At 51.8% G+C, this 20,032-nt stretch overlaps 1 protein-coding gene across 5 annotated transcripts in view; it reads right to left on the reverse strand.

The window, feature by feature from the left end:
* Positions 1-20,032, reverse strand: part of Prkag2 (protein kinase AMP-activated non-catalytic subunit gamma 2) — a 233,965-nt gene that overhangs the window by 143,817 nt on the left and 70,116 nt on the right. For 3 of the 5 annotated variants that reach the window (XM_021189566.1, XM_029535341.1, XM_021189578.2), the window contains exons 2-3: positions 18,995-19,066; positions 12,790-13,069 (exon numbers count right to left, since the gene is read on the reverse strand). In XM_021189566.1, coding sequence (XP_021045225.1) covers positions 12,790-13,069; positions 18,995-19,066 — 352 coding nt within the window. Of the gene's footprint in view, positions 1-12,522; positions 12,540-12,789; positions 13,070-18,994; positions 19,067-20,032 lie in introns of those variants that run through there. The other 2 variants (XM_029535342.1, XM_029535343.1) reach the window with 2 other exon arrangements.

The following is a 20,032-nucleotide window of genomic DNA, read 5'->3' on the forward strand; positions in this document are numbered from 1 at the left end:
TTATTTATTATACATAAGTACACTGTAGCTGTCTTCAGAAGAGGGCATCAGATCTCATTATGGGTGGTTGTGAGCCACCATGTGGTTGCTGGGATTTGAACTCAGGACCTTTGGAAGAGCAGTCGGTGCTCTTAGCCGCTGAGTCATCTCGCCAGCCCGGCTGTACAGTTCTTATGGCTCCCATTCCTTTTGAACAGCCACTGTTCAGGTTCCATCCTCCACTGGGCACCTTTGGCTGGTCTACATTGTCGTCTTCCTTTTTTTTTTTTTTTTAAACTCTCCCACGCGGGGAGGTAGGGAGGGCTTCATTTCTACTCTCTGGGTCGACTCTCTGGCTCCCGTGGTTCTATCTCTGCTCTTCACCTCATAGCCACAGAACCACGTAACTGTAACCATCTAAGTCTGGACTAAGGCCATCTGTCTTCAGCACACACAAGTTCCATGTCCCTGCAGGACCCTGAGAGAGGTGTCTTCAGGAGAAGGTGCTGGAGCTGGTGCGGAGCAACCAGCTGTGCGTCATCTAGACCCTGGGGCTGGAGGATCGAACTTACTCCAGTTTAGCCCGAGCCCGTTGGTTCCTGCTCCGTACTTGCACACAATGGCCAGTTGATCCACATAGGCTGCCCCACTGCCCCGAGTTTGTTCTGCAGGGCAAGCCGGGGCAGGGCCCCCTCAGTCCCGGGTAAGTCCTTGGCGTATAAATCGTAGACTTGCAGACTCCAAACTGAAGCCTTGAAAGCTGGGGTACACTCTTCCGTGCGCTGCACAAAACCTTCAGCGTTTTATGGGAAAATAGACTTTTATTTGAAAAATAAACTCCCAGTGGCTGGGCTATAAAAGAAGGGCTGTCTGGGTTCCAATGCTGCAGTGGTGTGAAGTTAAATAAACTCTGAAAGCTCATCTGAATTTCAAAGGCTGTGAAGGCACACACTCTGATAAGGAGCCACACTCAGAGCAAGGGGGGGGGTCCAGTCTCTACTTCCGGCTGACACAGGACTCCTATTGTTCCTGGGAGATCTGGCTCACTGTAACCACACAGAAAATGAAATTCCTTTGGTGGTCTGGACACCTGACTTCGGTCAAGACTGAGCAAGAAAAGATACTTCTGCATCTCTGGACAGAGTGCATCTTGCCAGTCCCACCATCTAGCTGACTCTCCACACCCTAGCCAGACTCAACTGGCAGGCATTTCAAACTCATCTCAATGTCTCTGACCATGTAGGGTGATTGCAATCACTCCCTCCACCCAGATCATAAAATCAGCTATTTTAGCTGATAAAGCACACTAAAATAATAGACAGAAGAGATTCCAGAAGAAACCCTGTGCCATGAGAAGGGTGTTCTATGCTGGATGACAACATCGCAGTGTGTGTGTGTGTATGTGTGTGTGTGTTTGCACATGTTCACAAGGCAGAGGGGGTGCAAGGGGGGCAGGGATGGGGGAGGGAATGTATGTACCGGGGTGTGACTGCGGTATTTAAAAACTGCCTTCTCAGCTGTCCTTCAGGCTCCATCCACCTTGCTTTTTGAGACAGTCTCTCACTAATTTGTTTAGGCAGGCTGGCCAGCAAGCCCTAGGGGTCCTCCTGTCTCCTCCCAGGCTGTTACCACACCCACCTAGACTTTTTACCTTGGTTCTGGGACTAGAACACAGGTTCCCAGCACACGCATAACTGAATTACCTCCCAAGCTCTCCAGGGTATCTTACTGCAAAGAGCAGTTAAGAAAAGTTTTCAAACCACTCAGCAGGAAAGCTGCCGGCTTCGTTTGCATGCCTTGTTCTCAGGTTTTCAAGTATCCCACCGATGCAAATGGCCCAGGGGCCAGGGTGTATTCTCCATCTTTTGATTTCCACCAGTCTAGCCGAGGGCAGTGTGTAATCTGAGGGCTGGACCAGCCTTTGTGTAATCAGAAGAGGTGGAACCCAGGACGGGGATTTTTTTACTCTTTTTTTTTCCCCTAGTGGGACAAAGATAAGGCCCCAAAGCTCAGCGGGGCCAGTTCCATCAGCGACATCAGTGAGCAATTAAGACTAGATTCTATGTATTGCTCAGTGGGGGCGCAGGAGCAGACCCAATGTTTCCATCTCATGTTCCAGTACCACACCATGCATCAGCTAGTACTTGTTTTCACGCTAGCTGTAAAGTCCATCTTAGTCTAAACCTTAGTCAGGACGTTTCTGTTCTGCAGGAGAAGGGCGAGGAACAAGAGGAGCTGAGTTCTTGGTCTCACAGCCCGCAGAGCACAGAAGGTTATGACGTGCCTTCCACTGTCAGCCCTGAGGCCAGAGCTCTGCTGTGGGTGGCCCTCCATGCACTGACTGGGACTGGCGGGATGGTGGCGGTAGAGTGGATAGGGAAGATCTGGGTTAAGCCCAGCTCGTGAGTTCCAAAGACAGGAGCGGAGTGAGAGAAGCCAGTCAGGAGGCCACAGACTGCAGAGGGATTTGTGGTAACAGTTTAGCTCACACACCGGAGGACTGCTTAGGCCAAGCATAGTAAAGCAAGGATTTCTAGAGGAAAACAAGCCTGAAGTGACGTCCCCAGGGAGGCTGGAGCCCATTGGCTTGATGTCAAGTCTGTTTCAGTGGTTCTCAGGTGGCCCTCAGTCCCAGCTGTAGTCTGAGCAGCAGCCACACAAGCTTCTGCAAAGGGCACATCCTTCCTCGGACGGACGTCCTGGACGGCTCCCCCAATCATTCATTTAAAGAGCCCTGGGCTCCACCATTGAGACCCCACCCTCCTGATCTCACCTGTAGCTAGCTCTTCTCCTCAGGACTGGAAGAGATGTCCTGCATCCTCCTGCCTGGCACGCCATCTTTGGGCTGTCCAGCAGAGCCCTCTCTGCCTCCTTCCCATCAGAGAGGCTGCTCCTGAATTCCCTACACCTAGCACCCTGACACCTTTCTGATTTTCTTCCCAGCACTTGACACAGCATGTTGATGCCTCGGGCACAGATGTCCCACCTGCCTCCAGGGTGGCAGGGACTAGCTTGTTTGCTGTGGCCTGCCCAGTGCCCGAGGTGTGAACCTTCCTTGTGGCCTCCTGATTCTGCTAGGACGAGACACGTGCAGGGTCTGTTCCTGCTTCTTTCCTCAGAGCAGCGGCTGCTCAAGGTTCAGCATGTGAGACTGTAGCACCCCCTAGTGGCCACAGTACCAAAGAGCCAGGAAAAATGTAAGCAACTAATGGGCCAAGCCCAGGACAACGGGACCCCAGCTATGCTCTCTCATCTTACACACCCTGACACTGTGTGAGTGAAATCAGATGTAAGAAAACGTCCAGAAAACAAAGATGGAAAGGAGACCAATGGTAAAAGCATCGCCCCTTGAATGTGGTGAAGACTTAGATGGTGCAGTGGCTGCCCCAAGTGGTTAAATGTAACATAAGACGTCTCAGTTCATCTCAGATGACAGGATGAACGTTTTAGGGCTAAGTAGACAACCAACTTGGTGAAGTGCTTGCTGTGACACATGAGAATACGAGCTTGATACCCACATGTAGGGTGCACTGCAATCTCAGAGCACAGCAGGAGGAGATGGGGAACCCCTGGGACGCAATGGCCAACCAGAAACGCCACGTATGAGCTCCAGGCCTATGAAGAGAACCCATCTCAGAAGATGAGGTGGACAATAACTGAAGAATGATATCTAAAGTTTACCTCTAGCCTCCATATGTGTATATACACACAGACACAGGCATGTACACACACATGTACACATGCACACACATGTCACAGATACATACACGTCACAATAACATCATTCACAAGTCATTCTCACACACATGTACACATGTACACACATAAGTAAAAGATACATACATGTCACACAAACATGTCACATACAAATCACTCTCACATTCAGATATACGTGTAATACACTCAACACATACATCACATGTCACATAGACACACATACATGCATAGGCACACAGATATGTCACACACACACTCAAAGGTGAACTTTTAAAGAGATAAACTAAGATGGGAGGGGAGGCCCAGAGAGCCCAGAAGTGTGTAAGAGGAGACTTGGGCCTAATGTCTCCCCTCTACAAGTCCACCTGATGAGATTGCCCGGCTAGTCCCTTCACCACGGGACTCTGCCAGGCTGATAGACTTACTGACCTGGCCTCCTGGCCTCTGCCTGGATACTTCTCTGGCCCCACCCAGCGTCTGTGTGAGAGAACACAGCCTCCACGCCAGCGACCATTTTTGCACTGCTGTGTCCCTAATGAGGAAATGAACGTTCGTGTTCCCATGCTCCTCTACCTGTCTAACCCTGGTTTTGGAAGGCCATCATTTGGGAGAACAACCTTGTCCACAGCTCACCTGGGGCAAGACAGGAGAATGCATTCTGATGCTGATGGTGTATCTAAGAAACACATGACTTCAAAGCAGTAAGGACGCTTTTTATAAAGTGTTTACTGAAGTCAGCAGACAGACTGAATGAAGCCACTCAGGATCATCTTGCTTACTGTCTGCTTAACTACTTTGTATGTCAGTCTTTGTCCCTTGTTCTGGAAACCATGTCTGTTCAGCGGATGCCCTCATAGGCTTTGTTGAGAAGGCATCTACTCCGTAAATGTCCAGGAAACGTCTGACCTCACTGTGAAGCAGATTCTGGCCCATGAAAGATGGACTGGGTCAAGTTGGCTCTACCTCAGCTACCTCCATGCCTTGATAAAGTCAAGATATGAGGAAGAGGGGCACAGCTGTCCATGGGCTGTCAGGGTCTGTCACCACCTGCGCTAAGGGACATACTGTACACATGATGGACTTCGGGTGACAAAGGGCCTAGGTTAGGAGGAGAGAAGGCAAGAGGAATGTCTTCTGTAGCTGAGGGCGGCATGGCCCAGCTCAGGAGCTGTGTTGGAGATGACTCTTGAGTGTCATGCAGTAAGAAGGCTTAGCAGCCTGACAGCAGTCATGTGTGTACCACGCTACAGCACACACAGGCTGGGCACAGGGAAGGTCTGTGTAGCCCTCTGAGGCCCCATAAAAGAGACACCACCAAGGACAGGGCATTACTTAACTCAGGTCAGTAGTTTGAAGGCCAGGACAAGCAGTTCACTGCTTCCCAAGAGCAAATTCCAGGGGCTGTGGGAGAGGCCAACTGCTGGGCACATGCTGATCTACTTCACGAGCACCAGCTGCTGCCACCAAGCTTCGTGTGATGGTTTATCTTTTGTCAACCTGACTGGGCTTAGCAACACCTAGGAGATGGGGTGGCACACCTTGGGTGTCTCTTGGGTTTCCAGAAAGGATTCTCTCTCTCTCTCTCTCTGTGTCTATGTCTGTGTGTGTGTGTGTGTGTGTGTGTGTGTGTGTGTGTGTGTGTGTGTGTGTGTAGATACTGTCACACATGTGCTGTAACTCACATACTTTGTGACCTGGAGGAAGCCAGTTGTCTTCTGTGCTGAGAGCTGAAGCTTGGGCCAATGGGACATGTGTGAAAATGACTACTATGTTAAGGACAATCAATCCCGATGGCAAACAGGACAGACGTGCATACAAAACAGGCAATTCTCTCAACAGCTCAGAGGGGACCCCAGGGGCCAGCTCCAGGAAGACTAGTTAGAACCACGAGGTCAAACAAGATATATCCCCAAATTAACATTGTACAAACCAGCAGAACTTTACCAAACCAATGAAAAACATCTACCCACTTGCTGCCTGTTGCCACTTTTGTCCCACGACTCAGGACCCAGTACTCAATGCCACCTACCTGCCTCATACCCCTGCCAGCCACATACAATGGTCCAGACATGCTCTTCCTGACCCACCTCCCGCCTCTGAGTCCTTCCTGTGACACAGGTCCTTTACTGGTGTCAGCTCCACTGCACTAGGATTAACCTTGGTGACTTCATCATAGCTCCTGACATCTGCAGCGGTCCTATTTCCAAACGAGGCTGTGTTTTGAGGTCCGAGGAATGCCATCACGTTACTCAGAATTGCGGGGGGTGGGGTGCACAAGTCAACCCTCAACAGTTGCTGTGTGGATGAAACCACCTGAAATAATTTAGTTTTCCCAGTTCCTCACTGGCTTTAGCCAGATAACTTGATGTTGGTGTTGGCCCCCCTCCCCCACACCCTCCCCTGCCCTTGGAGTCCTGACCCACTGGTCACTCACTCTGTGGCAGCATTAGGTGATTCCTCATGGTGGTGGGTGACTCAGCCCACAGGATTACGGAGTCCTGCCAGGAGCCATTCAACAGAAATATCAGAGTCATTGGCATCCCCTCTTCCGGCAATACTGTTTAAGTAGGGGCACAGCAGACCACCAAGAAAGGCATGTGGCCCACACCAGCACGGCTCTACTCAACCTGGGCAACAAGGTAGAGGGCGGCAGAGTACAAGTCCAAAGTCTGTCCTGCCATCTTCTTTTACAGCAATGAAAAATGCCTAGGAAATCCAGTTTCCTAGCAGAGGTGGGCGGGGAAGGGGTGGGCCAGAGAAGCAAATATCTGGAAAATTTGTCTAAAGGAGTTTCAGAGACAACGATGGCGGCTGCGAGCTTGGGAGAGCACAAAGGTTGGGAGGTGAGACTGAAGAAAACTCATTCAACAACAGTCTGCACATGAACCGCCCCTGTCTGATTTAAAAGGGGCCTGTTAAAGAGCTCTTCACCCAGCCTGAATATGATGAGATGATGAGATGATGAAATGAGTATGATGAAAGAAAGAAGGCAGGGGCAGTGGCTGTGATTCCAGCTGCGGAGACAGAGGCAGGAGGATTCCTGAGACGCCTGCGGCCAACCGGCCTAGCCAAATTGGTCAACTCCAGGTTGAGTGAGAAACCCAGTCGCAAAAACAAACAACAAACAAACATACAAACAAACAGAGAAACAAACAAATTTGGCCTCTGGCTCCACACGCTCCAGGTTGGTCTCACAGGCAGAAATGAAAAGTCTAATGAAGAAGGAGAGAAAGATCTCAGACAAGCTGTTCAGGGAGTGTGAGGAGCTTGGGCCACACTGGAAAGGCTGCCTTGGGGAAACCTGCTTCCTCCTGGCTCAAGTAATGGCCCAGACAGAGTGTCAAAGGATTCTAAGTTCCCAGGCAGCCAAGACTGGCTTCCTCCTAGAAGGTGCCCTGTTTGTTTTTCAAGATGCAGCTAGAGTGCCTGCATTTCTCAGAACTGACATATGAGCTCCATGTGAAGGGCAGGACACGTGGAGAAGGGAGCACGTGGCCTGGAGAGGAGAGCACGTGACTTGGAGAAGGAAGCACGTGGCCTGGAAAAAGGGAGCACGTGACCCGGAGGAGGCTGCCCAGGTGCAGAAGAAGGTCAGAAGCTGAATGCTTGAAGAGCACATGTCTAGGCAGAGAGTGGACAGGGCTGACCCCTCAATGGTGCTCGCTCGCCCTGACTGCCACACAGAGGGAACCTTAGTGGCTCCCAGACTCTCAGGCTGGATTTACTTCCAAGAGAAGCACGCACTTCCTTCTCCGGGTCATAGGCTTCCTTCTCCAGGCCACGGGCATCCTTCTCCAGGTCACAGGCTTCCTTCTCCAGGTCATGGGCTTCCTTCTCCGGGTCACGTGCATCCTTCTCCAAGTCACACACTTCCTTATCCGGGTCATGCAAAGCTCCAAACAAATAACAACAACAAAAAGAGAAAACAACGAAGATATTTTCCCCGTTGGAGGAGACAGATTTAGCTGTGCAAAGGAGACAAAACAAGAGGCAAAGGTCAGAAACGCCAGGCCTAGCTGGTGCCATGGTTGTGGCTGTCAGTCCAGTGGATAAATTTGGAACCCAAATGTATGTCTTTCTCAGAACCTCTGATGTGGCCTTGTTTGGAGATAAAGTCACTGCAGATGTATTACTTGAGGTGCCATTATTTTTGAGTAGGACAGCCCTTCACATCATGTGACCACTGTTCTTTTAAGGAAATAAGGCGTCTGCAGGGGAGAGGGGCTACACCGCAATGGAGGCAGAGTGTTAGTTTCACCTGTGTTGCTGTGCCACCGCTCAGGGCAGAACAAGAAGAAGGTGGGACCTCTTACTTCAGCTCATGGTTTCAAAGGTTGCCATGGTGGGGAAGGCCTGAGGTCAAATTTGTGGAACAGGAGCAGGTAGTAGCAGCTCCTTGTATGAGTCTAGAGGGTGCCTAGACCCAGGACTGGGCTTTCATAGTCAAAGACCTGGAGACATACTTCTCCCAGCTAAAACCAAAAGTCCCCCCCCCCCACACACACACATACACGAAGCTGCTCTGCCAGCTAGGAAGCAAATGCTCAGAACATGAGCTGTTGGGACAGCTCAGATCCAAACTGTCACAGAGACTGAGGTATGAGGTCTCAGAAGCTGGCTGCAGGCTGGGGACAGATCTTTCCACAGCTGACATGGGCTGTGCATGCTTCGGCCAGCACCTTGATGGCAGCCTCTAAGTGCTGAGGTCACCCATCCGCTATTTCAGGTTTGTGTCTGCCCCCTTCGGTACATCACCTAGCCTTAGGCATCTATCACTGAGCGACTCAGGCATCCATCCTCACTTTGTGCTCAGATACACTATGGAGGGGATCAAGGACATGATCCAGTGGGCTTTCTAGATTGAATCAATCAATCAATCAAACAAACAAACAAGCTGTACATTCTTACTGTCAAGTCCCTGGGTTCTGTCCTTTACTTCCTCAATCCTGAGCTGAGCCGAGTCCTTTCTAAAATCCAGATACGCAGAAGTGAAGTGACATGCAATGGTGCTTGCCTATAATCCCAGCATGTGGAAAGCAGGGGCATGAAGATTATGCTGAGGACAACCTGTGCAATATAGGAAGACCCACTTCCAAAACAAAACCACAGTAGGGTGACAGCACAAGAGTGGGAACCGAAACCAGCTTCAGAAACAAGGCACGACACACCCCAAGGTCCTTTTGTACAAATGTGGGTCAAAGACAGGCAGTACAGACAGGAAAACTGGGCCAGTACATGATTACTGTCCACTCTAGACAAAAGTGGGGCAGCTGATCAGACGCACAGCTATTCTTGGTAAAGAGACCAGACAGGAACGCCCTCTCAGGACTCTGGGTAATGAACACTGCCCTCCTGACATGCCTGCAATGGACACAGGGTGCCGTGGGACCGTCACCAGAAAGCCCCCCGTGAACAGGGGAATGAATTCTTGGGCAGTGAGGAACAGTATGTTGTCTGTAATCCAGGAAAGGGTGTCCAAGCCTCAGGGAAAGTAGGCACATTGTCTGCCCTCAGAGCCAGCCTCACACCAGGCCAGCTTCCTCTGGGCTCCCACCCTGGACCTGCACACTGGTACCTGATGGGTGTAGGAGAGCTCACGAGCTGGGCATGGGGGTGCACAGGCAACAACAGCAACTGTTCCAGAGAAAGACTTGGCCTCGACATCTCCTCTCATCCCGGCGGGCTCCCCTCAGTTCAACCCAACCCATTTTCATCTTTTTGTGATGCTCAGAGACATTGCATAACTCTTCCTAGGCCCAATCCACAGCTGCCTACGGAGATGTGGGAAGGCAGCCTTCATAGGCCCACCTAGCCTGAACGCCGCGGTACCTTCTAGAAGACTAAAATGGAAGAGGCACTATGCCCTTCTGCCCAGAGAGCTAGAAGAGGGATCTGTGATCCCATCCAATAGCTCCTCCAGTGGTGGGAAGCTGTGGTACCCAGTTTTGGACACATCCTGTAGGGTGCACGTGGCCCCAGCCCCATGCTGTTGGCAGCTGTCTGTTTTGCTGACTTGTGACAAACTGATAGCCAGGCTTACAGAGCTCACGCACTGCACTGGGGCTTGGCTCAGTACAGGCTGCAGGAGTTGGACTGTGAACCTCACTCAAGGCTTCTCAGAGCATGCACAAAAAGGAGCTGAGGTGCAGCCTCTGTCCCCGCGCCTGGGGCTGCACATCTCAGGAGAGGGTGATGGAGGGTGAGGTTCTGTGCTCCCCAATCTGCAATTTGGACTTCCCATCTGTGAAGTCTGAGGGTGCCCTCCCGTGTGCCTGACTTGCCTAGGACCCCCAGAAAGGGTGTGGGGACTCTGAGGAGGTCTCCAAGGGAACACAGACCCTCGTGTCAGGGTTTGGGGTCTTCATGTGGCACTGGGCAGGTCAACCCAGGTCAGAGCATGTACTCCTGTCCTCATTGCAACTGCCCCTGCACCAACTGTGTACACTCCTACACCGTGTGCACACCTGAGTGCACCAACTGTGTACACTCCTACACCGTGTGCACACCCGAGTGCACCAACTGTGTACACTCCTACACCGTGTGCATACCCGAGTGCACCAACTGTGTACACTCCTACACCGTGTGCACACCTGAGTGCACCAACTGTGTACACTCCTACACCGTGTGCACACCCGGGTACATCAACTGTGTACACTCCTACACCATGTGCACACCCGGGTACACCAACTGTGTACACTCCTACACCATGTGCACACCTGAGTGCACCAACTGTGTACACTCCTACACCGTGTGCACACCCGAGTGCACCAACTATGTATACTCCTACACCGAGTGCACACCCAAGTGCACCAAGTTCACACATTCCTGCTCTGAGTACACACCCCCAGGCACCAAGTTCGCACAGTTGTGCCCCGAGTACACATCACGTGCATGACTTGTGTTAACTCTTCCTGGATCTCCTAGGTCTGCCCTGAGTCACCTGTCATGTGGCTCATTCACCTGGTGATCTTCTAGCCCCGCCACATCAAATATCCCGATGTTGGCTTTGACCCTGAACGCCAGCCTCGGCTGTCTCTGCTCTGACCTCTCTTCTCTGCTTCCAGACAACACCTACCACCAGTTGCCCTTCGAGAGGACCTGAGTTCAATCCCTAGCCCCCACATGACAGATGACAACTATCTGGGACTCCAGTCCCAGGGAGACCTCTGGCTTCCTCGGGCACTTCACATGCATGGTACATTGACTAAAATGCAGGCAAAATAGTCATATACATTAAAAAAATATTACAAATGTTTTTAAAAGGATATGAAGGGATTATTCAGGCTTATGCAAATGCTACATTATTTCCATATAAGGGATTTGGGCATCTTTGGCTGTTTGGTGTCCATAGTGGATCCAGGAACTAGCACCTTATGAAACAGTGAGGGACAACTGTATGTCTTAGGGTGTGGTCTAGCAGCTGGGAGAAGTTCTCCAGAACACTTCAACAGCAGCGCTCAAACATCCTGCTCTGGGCTGGGCTTTGTAGCTATACAGCTTCTTCCCTGGAAACTGTTGGCATCAAGGAACTGTCATGTGGCCATGCATTCTCAGTCACGGTACAGTGTGTCAGCGGCCACACCTTAGCCACGGTATAGTGTGTCAGTGGCCACGCCTCAGTCATGGTATAGTGTGTCAGCGGCCACGCCTCAGTCACGGTATAGCGTGTCAGCAGCCACGCCTCAGTCACGGTATAGCGTGTCAGTGGCCATGCCTCAGTCACGGTATAGCGTGTCAATGGCCACACCTCAGTCACAGTATAGTATGTCAGCGGCCACACCTCAGTCACGGTATAGTGTGTCAGTGCCATGCCTCAGTCACGGTATAGTGTATGTATTACAGGTTGATGGAAAGCAGAAGAGCTACCATGCCTGGAACAATATCCCACAGACCACTCGTGCACACAAAAGAGTAAAGAGGGAACCCTCAGCCGGGTGTGGTGGCACACGCCTTTAATCCCAGCACTCGGGAGGCAGAGGCAGGCAGATTTCTGAGTTTGAGGCCAGCCTGGTCTACAGAGTGAGTTCTAGGACAGCCAGGGCTACACAGAGAAACCCTGTCTCGAAAAAACAAACAAACAAACAAAGAGGGAACCCTCATAATAACTCATAACTCGGAAAGGCTCCAATGTCTGTCTCCACAGCAGATCTGGACAGACAGGAGATGCAAATGCTTCTTTTTCAGTGGGAAGTTCCTTTCCACTCTCCAGGCACACATTCTGTGGTAGCTGAAATGTGGAATGGCCCACTCAGGCTCCTGTTTGATCACAGGATCCCCAGCTGTGGGGCTGTCTGGGAAAGCTGTAGCTCCTTTAAGAGGCGGAGCTTCTCTGGAGGAAGTGGGTCACTGGGGGCGTTGGGGGTGGATGAGCCTATCTTTTTTTTCTTTTTTAAAATCCTGGCCCTACTTGCTGTTGACTCTCTGCTTCCTGAGTGTGGATGCTCCTGCCTCCAGGCCTTCCTCCTGGGATGGACGGATGCCTCTATACCACTGTTAGCCAAACAAGCCCTCTCTCCCTTAAGTTGCTTCTGCCAGGATACTTCACCACAGCACTGGGAAAGAAACTGAGACACACCTTCTTTACAGCCGTCCTTGGCCTTTCTTGTGATCAACAGTGCTCACGTGACAATATTCATCCTCAGTCCACAAATACCTTATGAGTCCGAGGGATGCGTGCTCCAACCCTCACACACACTTCCTTCATGTTTCTCCTCCTATCTATCCCACCCATATTTCCAGGTGCCCAGAGCCCCAGAGAGAAGAACCCAGGATCTTCCAAAAACAGATTCAAAGGCCAGGATCGCAAACCCAGGGACAGGGCCTTACCAGGCAGCCCACTGGCCTGGGGTACAGATCCACCCTGAGCATTGAAGTGAACATTTGTCTTCCCTTCATGCCACTGAGTTCACACCACCGGGCACACCACACCAGAGGGCTAGTGCAGCAGGTGGAGAAGGATGTCACTGAACATGAAGGCACAGCTCAGCACCAAGTTGTCAGCAGCTACCCCGTGGCTCTGGTGCTACGTGACCGAGCGGCTGTAGGTCACTCGCAGCCCAGCACCAACCTGAAACCATAGCATCAAAGTCTTACTTTTTCTGGACCGTGAGAAGAAGCGGATGCCCCCAGGAGAGGTAGACGGGTTGGAGCTGGGTGAAGACTCTTTGGATGAGGAGCGGAAGATCCCACTGAAGCTCATCCGGCGTGGAGAGCGCGGAGGGGACTCCTGGTAGGAGAACGGGAACACAGTTTTGGGAGAGCCAGGGCTCGTCTTGGGCCTCACAGGAGCAGACACAGGGCTGGAGGGCCGGGGCTGGAGGCCTCTGGAGGAGAGTCCTCTGGAGGGGCTGCCTGAGCTGAAGGGACTGTCCACCTGCAGAAAGACAGACGAGTGGGCGCGGTCACAATGCGCCGTGCACCGTGAACTCTACTAGAGGAGACCTGTGGTTATCGTCCTTTCTTAGGCTCACCAAGCAGACGGAGAAACAACCCTGAGCTCTTCCACAGAGGTGACAAGGGAATGCTCCAATTGTCAGCCATGGACACCCGGCCTGGCCTGGTCAGCTCCTGTCCTGTCTAACAGAGCTTCGAGGGCACATGAAGGTGAGGAGAGGGCGCCTAGCACCATTCCTGTCTCTCTTGACGGCCCTGCCTATAGTCATTGACTGTTCCCATAATAGCTGTTGTTCCTGGAGCCCCCCCCCCCACGTGTCCTTTTCCAGTCTGATGTCACACAGTGGCTCTGTGCACAGTCCCTACCCTAGGGGGAAAAGATTGACTCTCCATGATCCAGAATGCACACTTGGGCTCATTGGTAAGGATGCTGGGGTGGGGAGGCAGCAGGTTTTACTCCAAGCTACTGTGGCATGTGAATGGCCGAGGTAACTGACAGAAGTCGGCAAAGGTGTAAGCAAGACCCCAGACTTCACTAATGACTGAAAGCCATAGCTATGGTCTGAAAAACTACCAGGCCCCATAGTTTTAAACCATTGCTCCAGCTCATAGCCACCCACTATCTGCTATGTGAATGTATTCAGGAGCGTGCTCTCTGCAGTCTGGTCTAGGACCTCAGCTCTGTCCCTTACTGGGTCACTGTGCTCCCGTCATACTCTCAGCTTGTAGGTCTAGCTGCGTGCTCACATAGTGACATCAGCAATGATGTGGTGTGTGGTGATCGATGGGTTCTGACTGCTTACTTCACTTGTGATACTCGGCCTCAAGAGACCTAAGGGGACCTCAAGTCAGCAACAGAAAATAAAGTAACTGTCATAGGCTCAGAGGACAATGATCAAACCCTGGAAATGTGTGCTGGTAACCAGGACCATGTCCCAGAGTGGATGTGTGGACCCACCAGTAGAGGGCGCCCCTGAGCTCCAATATCAGGCATCTCAAAGACTATGATGCCCCTGTGGGGATGCCCCTTCAGTGACTACCAATTTCCTCTGTGATTCTCCACCTGACCCTAAGGAAGTGTCACATGGAGGTGCAGGTGCGGTGTAATATCCAAAATAAATTCAAGACTACCCCATACCTTTCCCCTTCAAAAGGACTTTCCAAACTGTACTAGCAGGACAAGTACAGAGCCAGATAAAAAAGCTGGCTCACTAAACAAATATAGAAACATAGTTTTAGTGGTCAAAAACAAGATTAACAATTTCCCTGCCCCGCCGCACACTAAAAACTACAAGGACAAACAAAATGAGAGTCACCCTATACAAACCAACCAATGTCTGAAAAGGTTATTGGCTACACCAATTAAAATAAGCCAAACTACCCTGGTGCCTATATCCAGCCCTTACAAAAGTATGAAACGTATGTTCTTTCTTTGTTATGGGTCTCTCCTCCGGCCTCTGTGTTGGATAAGTAAAATCCTCATGCGTTTTTGCAACGATGGTGGTCTCTGTGGTCTTTGTGAGTGAGGGTCTTTTGACAAGCTACAACAGCAGGACTCACTTGATACCGACTCCTTCCTGAATGGCTTCTGACAATGTGGCCAGGATCTTTTATAACTGAGCCACCTCCCTAGAAAGATGTTCAAACCAACTCTCCTCCTACTCACAACAAAGACCAGTTAGATTCCTTGCCTCTTCGATTTAGCCACCATCCCATCTGCCTATGGGACTGAGGATGACTTCTGAGAATATCCTTTAAGGAAAGAGGTTCTTTAGGTGGTAGGTGGATTGCCATCAAATAAGGAATGGGGAGCCAAGAGGCAGACCCTCACCTGCCATCGAAACCACACATACCAGAATTAGAGGGTCCCTAAAGCAATGATAACATGAGCAAGGATTTGGACAGAGATCGGAGTATAAGTCCTGCGCCAACAGTGTGGGTGGGTGGGTGACCTGGGCCCCCTACATCTGTCTCTCCTCTACTCCGTGAGGATGCTAGACGGCTTCATGGGCTGCAGAGACGTTGGGCTATGTTATATACAGAAGGGATGTTTAGCATGGCTCATGACATACAGATGCCACCATGTCTGATGGTAAAAGGTGCTGGCCAGGAGCAGAATAGACACCATAAACCTGGTGAGTGCTCTGACCTCACGGCCTGCAGCTTTAACCCGGACACCACACACCTCTAGTATCATTACAAAAATGTTCATGGGATCAAAGAGACAAGGCCGGGCAGAGGCAGTCACCTTTAGAGTCCCTAAAGATTGGCCCACAGCACTCCTCTATGCCGTACACCTTGCCTTGCAGGTGAGCTCATCCTGATGAAGAGGTGTCCCGGGCAAGTGCGAGAAGACAAAGGCAGATGGGGAAGCAGTGGCCCCAGAAGACCACAGAACAGGGGGAAGCAGATGAAGGGATGCCGGAACCACAAGCCCACCTCTCACAGGACCCCAGATCAGGGACGACCTGGAGTCTGGTGGGCAGGGAGGTGGGCAAGGCAGAGGAGGCATTCTGGAGTGGGACTGGAGAAGGAGCCAGGGCACAGATACAGAGGGTTAACACACGGCCTACCCGGGAACTCATATGAAGAATAGACCTAAGTGCCATAAAAGACTTGAATCTTTTTTGATTGGCAAGGAGCCCCTGAGACCCCACTGACTGAGAATCCATTCTATATTCAGAATTGCAGGCCCTAGGAGTTAGAAAAGGGAGCCCCAGAAAAACAGACCTTCTACTTTCTTCTCCTAAAAATGGCCAAAGAACAGAGGATACTGGGCCCTGCCTGAACTCTCCTACAGAGACCTGCCCCTGAAGACAGAACCTCCCCTGCCTGTTTCCTGGAGAAGGCTGGCAGGAAACAGTAGACCATGGGCGCCTTTAGAGCCACCAGGGATGGCTAGGCACCAGGCTATTAGGCTAGTCGAAGCAAACTGATACGCTGATCAACATAGCTGGATGACTCTCAGCGCATGGGTGAGCCTCCCTCCCCACGGTGTGCCTGCTTCTCAGGAGCTAATGGAGAGTGGGCACTTGGGCTCTGGAAGGCAGAGTTTCCTGAAGGGAACATTCCATGTTTGTCAGGAAGCTGAGACTAGGGACAGCCCCTGTTCTGGTCTGGTCTTATCTGAGCTTGTTTTCCCACAGAATAGAAGAGGAGGCAGTGGGAGAGAAGCTGAGGAAGGATCCCAGTGGGGGCTGGCTTCAGGACTGACCATGACGATTTGGCAAGACAGGGAATCCACGCTCTTGAAGCAGAGAGCAGGGGTCAAAGGAACCAAGAGGGCAGCTGGGGAGAGGAGATCCAGAGCGGGGACGTAAGCGCCAGCCTGGAATCCAGGATGAGTCCAGTGCCCCAGGCTGGAAGAGATGGAAGTGGGAGCTGCTGCACTAAGTTCCCAGGACTCCACTGTGGGCTGATCTCCAGAGGATCCGAGATCAGTTCTCAGCCAGCAGTGGGCAGAAATCAAGCCATGTCTGCAGCCTCGCCCAGGGGCACTCCCTGAGAGCAAGCGGACAGTATGTGGGTGCTCCTCTTCTCGGAGTCTCGGTCCTGCTTGTGTTCTTGCACCCTCTGCGCCTGCTCCTCAGTGATGTCATCTAATCCTCCATCCTTCTGGCAGGCACAATTCCTGGCCCTGGTTGGTATGTGAGAAGACATGTTCAGAGAGAGACTGTCTTGTCTACGGCCATAGGGATGAGAGGACTGTCGGGCAGGGATCGCAGAGTTGTTTGCTGGGAATTCTCCAGGCTATTCCACAGACCCCTCTGATTAGCCCCTTGCAGTGTGCCTGGCGAGCCCAAGGTAGCAAGCAACACTGACTCTCTTTGGCTAGTTCTGACTCGTTAGCTACATACTAGAGTCACACTGTCAGCTGACCAGAGTGCTATGTAGAGACAGTTCCTATGACAAAGAACAGCTACCTCTTGAGGACAGAAGACAGAGTACGTAGAGAGGAGACATGGGAGTCCTATTTTCCTATTGATGATGTTCTCAGACAGCCCCTTAGGTAGTTAAGAGCACTGGTGTGGGATGTGTCCTGCTTAGGGAACTTCCCTGACTGGTAGTTCCCCAAGCCTGAAGTTCAGGACATTAAGGGTACAGTGGGGAACACACTAGATTAGCACTGAGCAGCCTGCACTCAGGTCCAGCTCAGCTGCAAATCAGCCATGAGTGGGGCAGCGTTTTGCTTTTATCATCACGATGGAGCTTCTGCAGCTAAACACAGTACGTGCGAGTGTGTTACCTTCAGGAAAGTCAAGGAGCAGGGCTAGCGGAGGAGAACATTAGGAGGAGACAACGAGGCTGGCTCACGCGTAAGCTGACTTAAGGAAACATGTCTTGAATACTGAGTTCTCGGCTCAGCTCAATAGCCACCCACACTTGCACAAGCGGATGTGACTCTCAACCCTCACACGGACTGCCTCATTCATCCAGTGTGGTTCCCGAGGACAGATCTCACTGCCCTGTCCTCTTCTGGTTTACCTGTTCCCTTGTTCACGCCCTTCTGCTGTGAAAGCCCAGTAGCATCCCTAACTCACCCCGGGCCTCTCCCATCACATCCTCAGAAAGGGCCAGACATACGTAGAAATCTAACAGAAGGTCCCTCAGAGCCACCTTGTGAAGAACGGAGCAAGGGCAGAGGCATGCCTTTCTAAGGCAAAAGGGAAAATGTTGTAGATGCCTGTCACCTCCCTGTCTCTCTCTTGCTGTCACCACACAAGAGGTTCCTGGTAGCTGAGAGGCAGTGACCCAGGAGCAGGTGCTCTCTGGGTTGGGCACCAGGTTGCAGTACCCATGGGAACTCCTAGCTCCTGGCCACAGCACCTCTTCCTATCACACAGAGCTGCTCAGGAGAGGCCCCGACCCCAAGCTGCATCTGGAGATTGCTGATGCGGGAGAGGAATGTGTTCTACGGTCCCTGGTCCTCTATAGCATCTGACGCTGCTGTCACTATATGACAAGCCACTCCTCCTGGTCACCAGCCCTCCCACACAAGGCACAGAGGATGGGTTAGGCTATTTCCGAGCAAACGCAGGAAGGTGAGATGACTTCCATGGTCTTTCCCTCTCAGCTGACTGTCAGTGCTCACCACAGCCTCTCTCTGGACTTCTGGGGCCACCAGGGAGATCCCCAACTTCCTTGGAGCACCTCTGCACAGCCTTGGTTCCAGTGGGTTTTCCATTCAGGAAAGGCTACGTGGGGCACTACAGGGCAGAGGACCAGAGGACTTGACCTGGCTACACTACAGTCTCTGAGCTTGATGGCGCCTGCCAGCCCAGGCCCCAGGCCATTTTCTGACGGTCTTTTTGGCTGGGTCACAATGACTGCTAATAAGGTTGTTTGGGTAAGGCAGGGCGGGGCAGGGGACTGACTGCCAAGTGAGCCTCATGGGTCTAAACCAATTTGTTGATTCAATTGTATGCGATTCAAATGCTGGGCATCAAATGAGAATAGACTCCCTTTTTACAGGATGGCAACTCCCACCCTAATCCAGGCTGGAGAGCACTTGGCAGACACTCTGCAAGGCTGCAGCCCCTACCCACCATAATTTTTGCACTTGGGTCAGTGGATGCTAGGATGCCACCTCTCAACTTCAGGGGGAACCTGCAGGCTGCCTTGACCCCCTCTGATGGCCACTGTGACCCCTCACCTGCCACACCCTGATTCCTTGCCTGGCCCTGTATAGCTAATAGTCTTGAAGCAGCCAGCAACACAGGAGGCATCACCCTGTGAGGGGCCCTGTCTCAGGCTGGCTCAGCCACAGCCACCCCACATACTGGTGTGAGCCCCAAACACGTAAACTTGAAAGGGTGCCTCAGGCTCTGCCCGCTTTGGGGGCTTCTCAGGTGGGGTGGTGAGAAGCTTTGCAAGGGAGGCCTCACCTACCGGGAAGAAGCCTTACCTTCCGGGAAGAATGCTTCTCTGAATTCTCCACATCTCCATCCAGCAGCGGCATGGCAAAGGAACTCAGGTCCTGCGGGGCGAGAGAGCACACAGTCAAGGCCATGGCCCACGGGGCAGGTGTACATGCTCTGGGAGGGACCCACCTCCTTCTCCAACAGGTCCAGCCAGGAGGAGGGATGGTTGTAAGGATACTGGTAGGAATGAAGTGGTCTACAGAGACGCTGTGTCCCTCCCTCTGGCTACCAGACTACAGAAACAGTGGAACTGAGAAATTCTCCAGGGTGACTCAAACCTCTGGCCCTGTATTTAAATCTCAGAAGATGGCCTTAGAGGGTAATGGGACTACTGGGCCTCTTTGTTCCTCTTTGTAGCGTGGCACATTGCATGAAGACTTTCCTGCTTTCCACTATGGCTTGTCTATTCAGCTGGTATACGAAGAAAGTGTGAGCCTAGGTAAGGGTGCCAGGCCAGCCACCAACCCTAACAACTCCCGCAATGTGGGGATGCCCACCTATATCTCCATCCCCTTTCAGAACATCAAGCCAAATGTCCAACAGCAGCCACTCACACCCCCAGCAAGGTAGACATTAGGCAAAGCCACAACCAAGGGAATGGAAAGATCAGGGGTCAAGGCAGGCAGGCTGAAAGCACTGGGATGACTGGGCAGTGGCTGGTGGATGGGACTTTTCCTCCTGACGTGAAACCTGAGGCCTCTTTGAATGGTCCAAGGAAGTGTGTCTTCTGTAAAGATGATCACACTTGTGGAGGGTGGTGCTGGAACGATAGATAAAGCTTGATGACAGAGATGGAGATGACAGGGAGGCATGCATTAGCTTCTTTTCCTATTGCTGGGATTAGATGCCCAGACCAAAGCACCTGTGTGGAGAAGGGCTCCTCTTGGCTCATAGTTTGGATACAGTCTACCAGGGAGGCCAAGACAGCAGGAGCTTGAAGGAGCTGGTCCCTCACACCCATAATCAGGACCAGAGGTTGCAAGATGCAAGCTTCTGCTCAACTCACTTTCACAATTTTAGAC

The sequence above is a fragment of the Mus pahari genome, chromosome 2 (assembly GCF_900095145.1).
Source record: "Mus pahari chromosome 2, PAHARI_EIJ_v1.1, whole genome shotgun sequence".
In the NCBI taxonomy this organism is placed as follows: domain Eukaryota; kingdom Metazoa; phylum Chordata; class Mammalia; order Rodentia; family Muridae; genus Mus; species Mus pahari.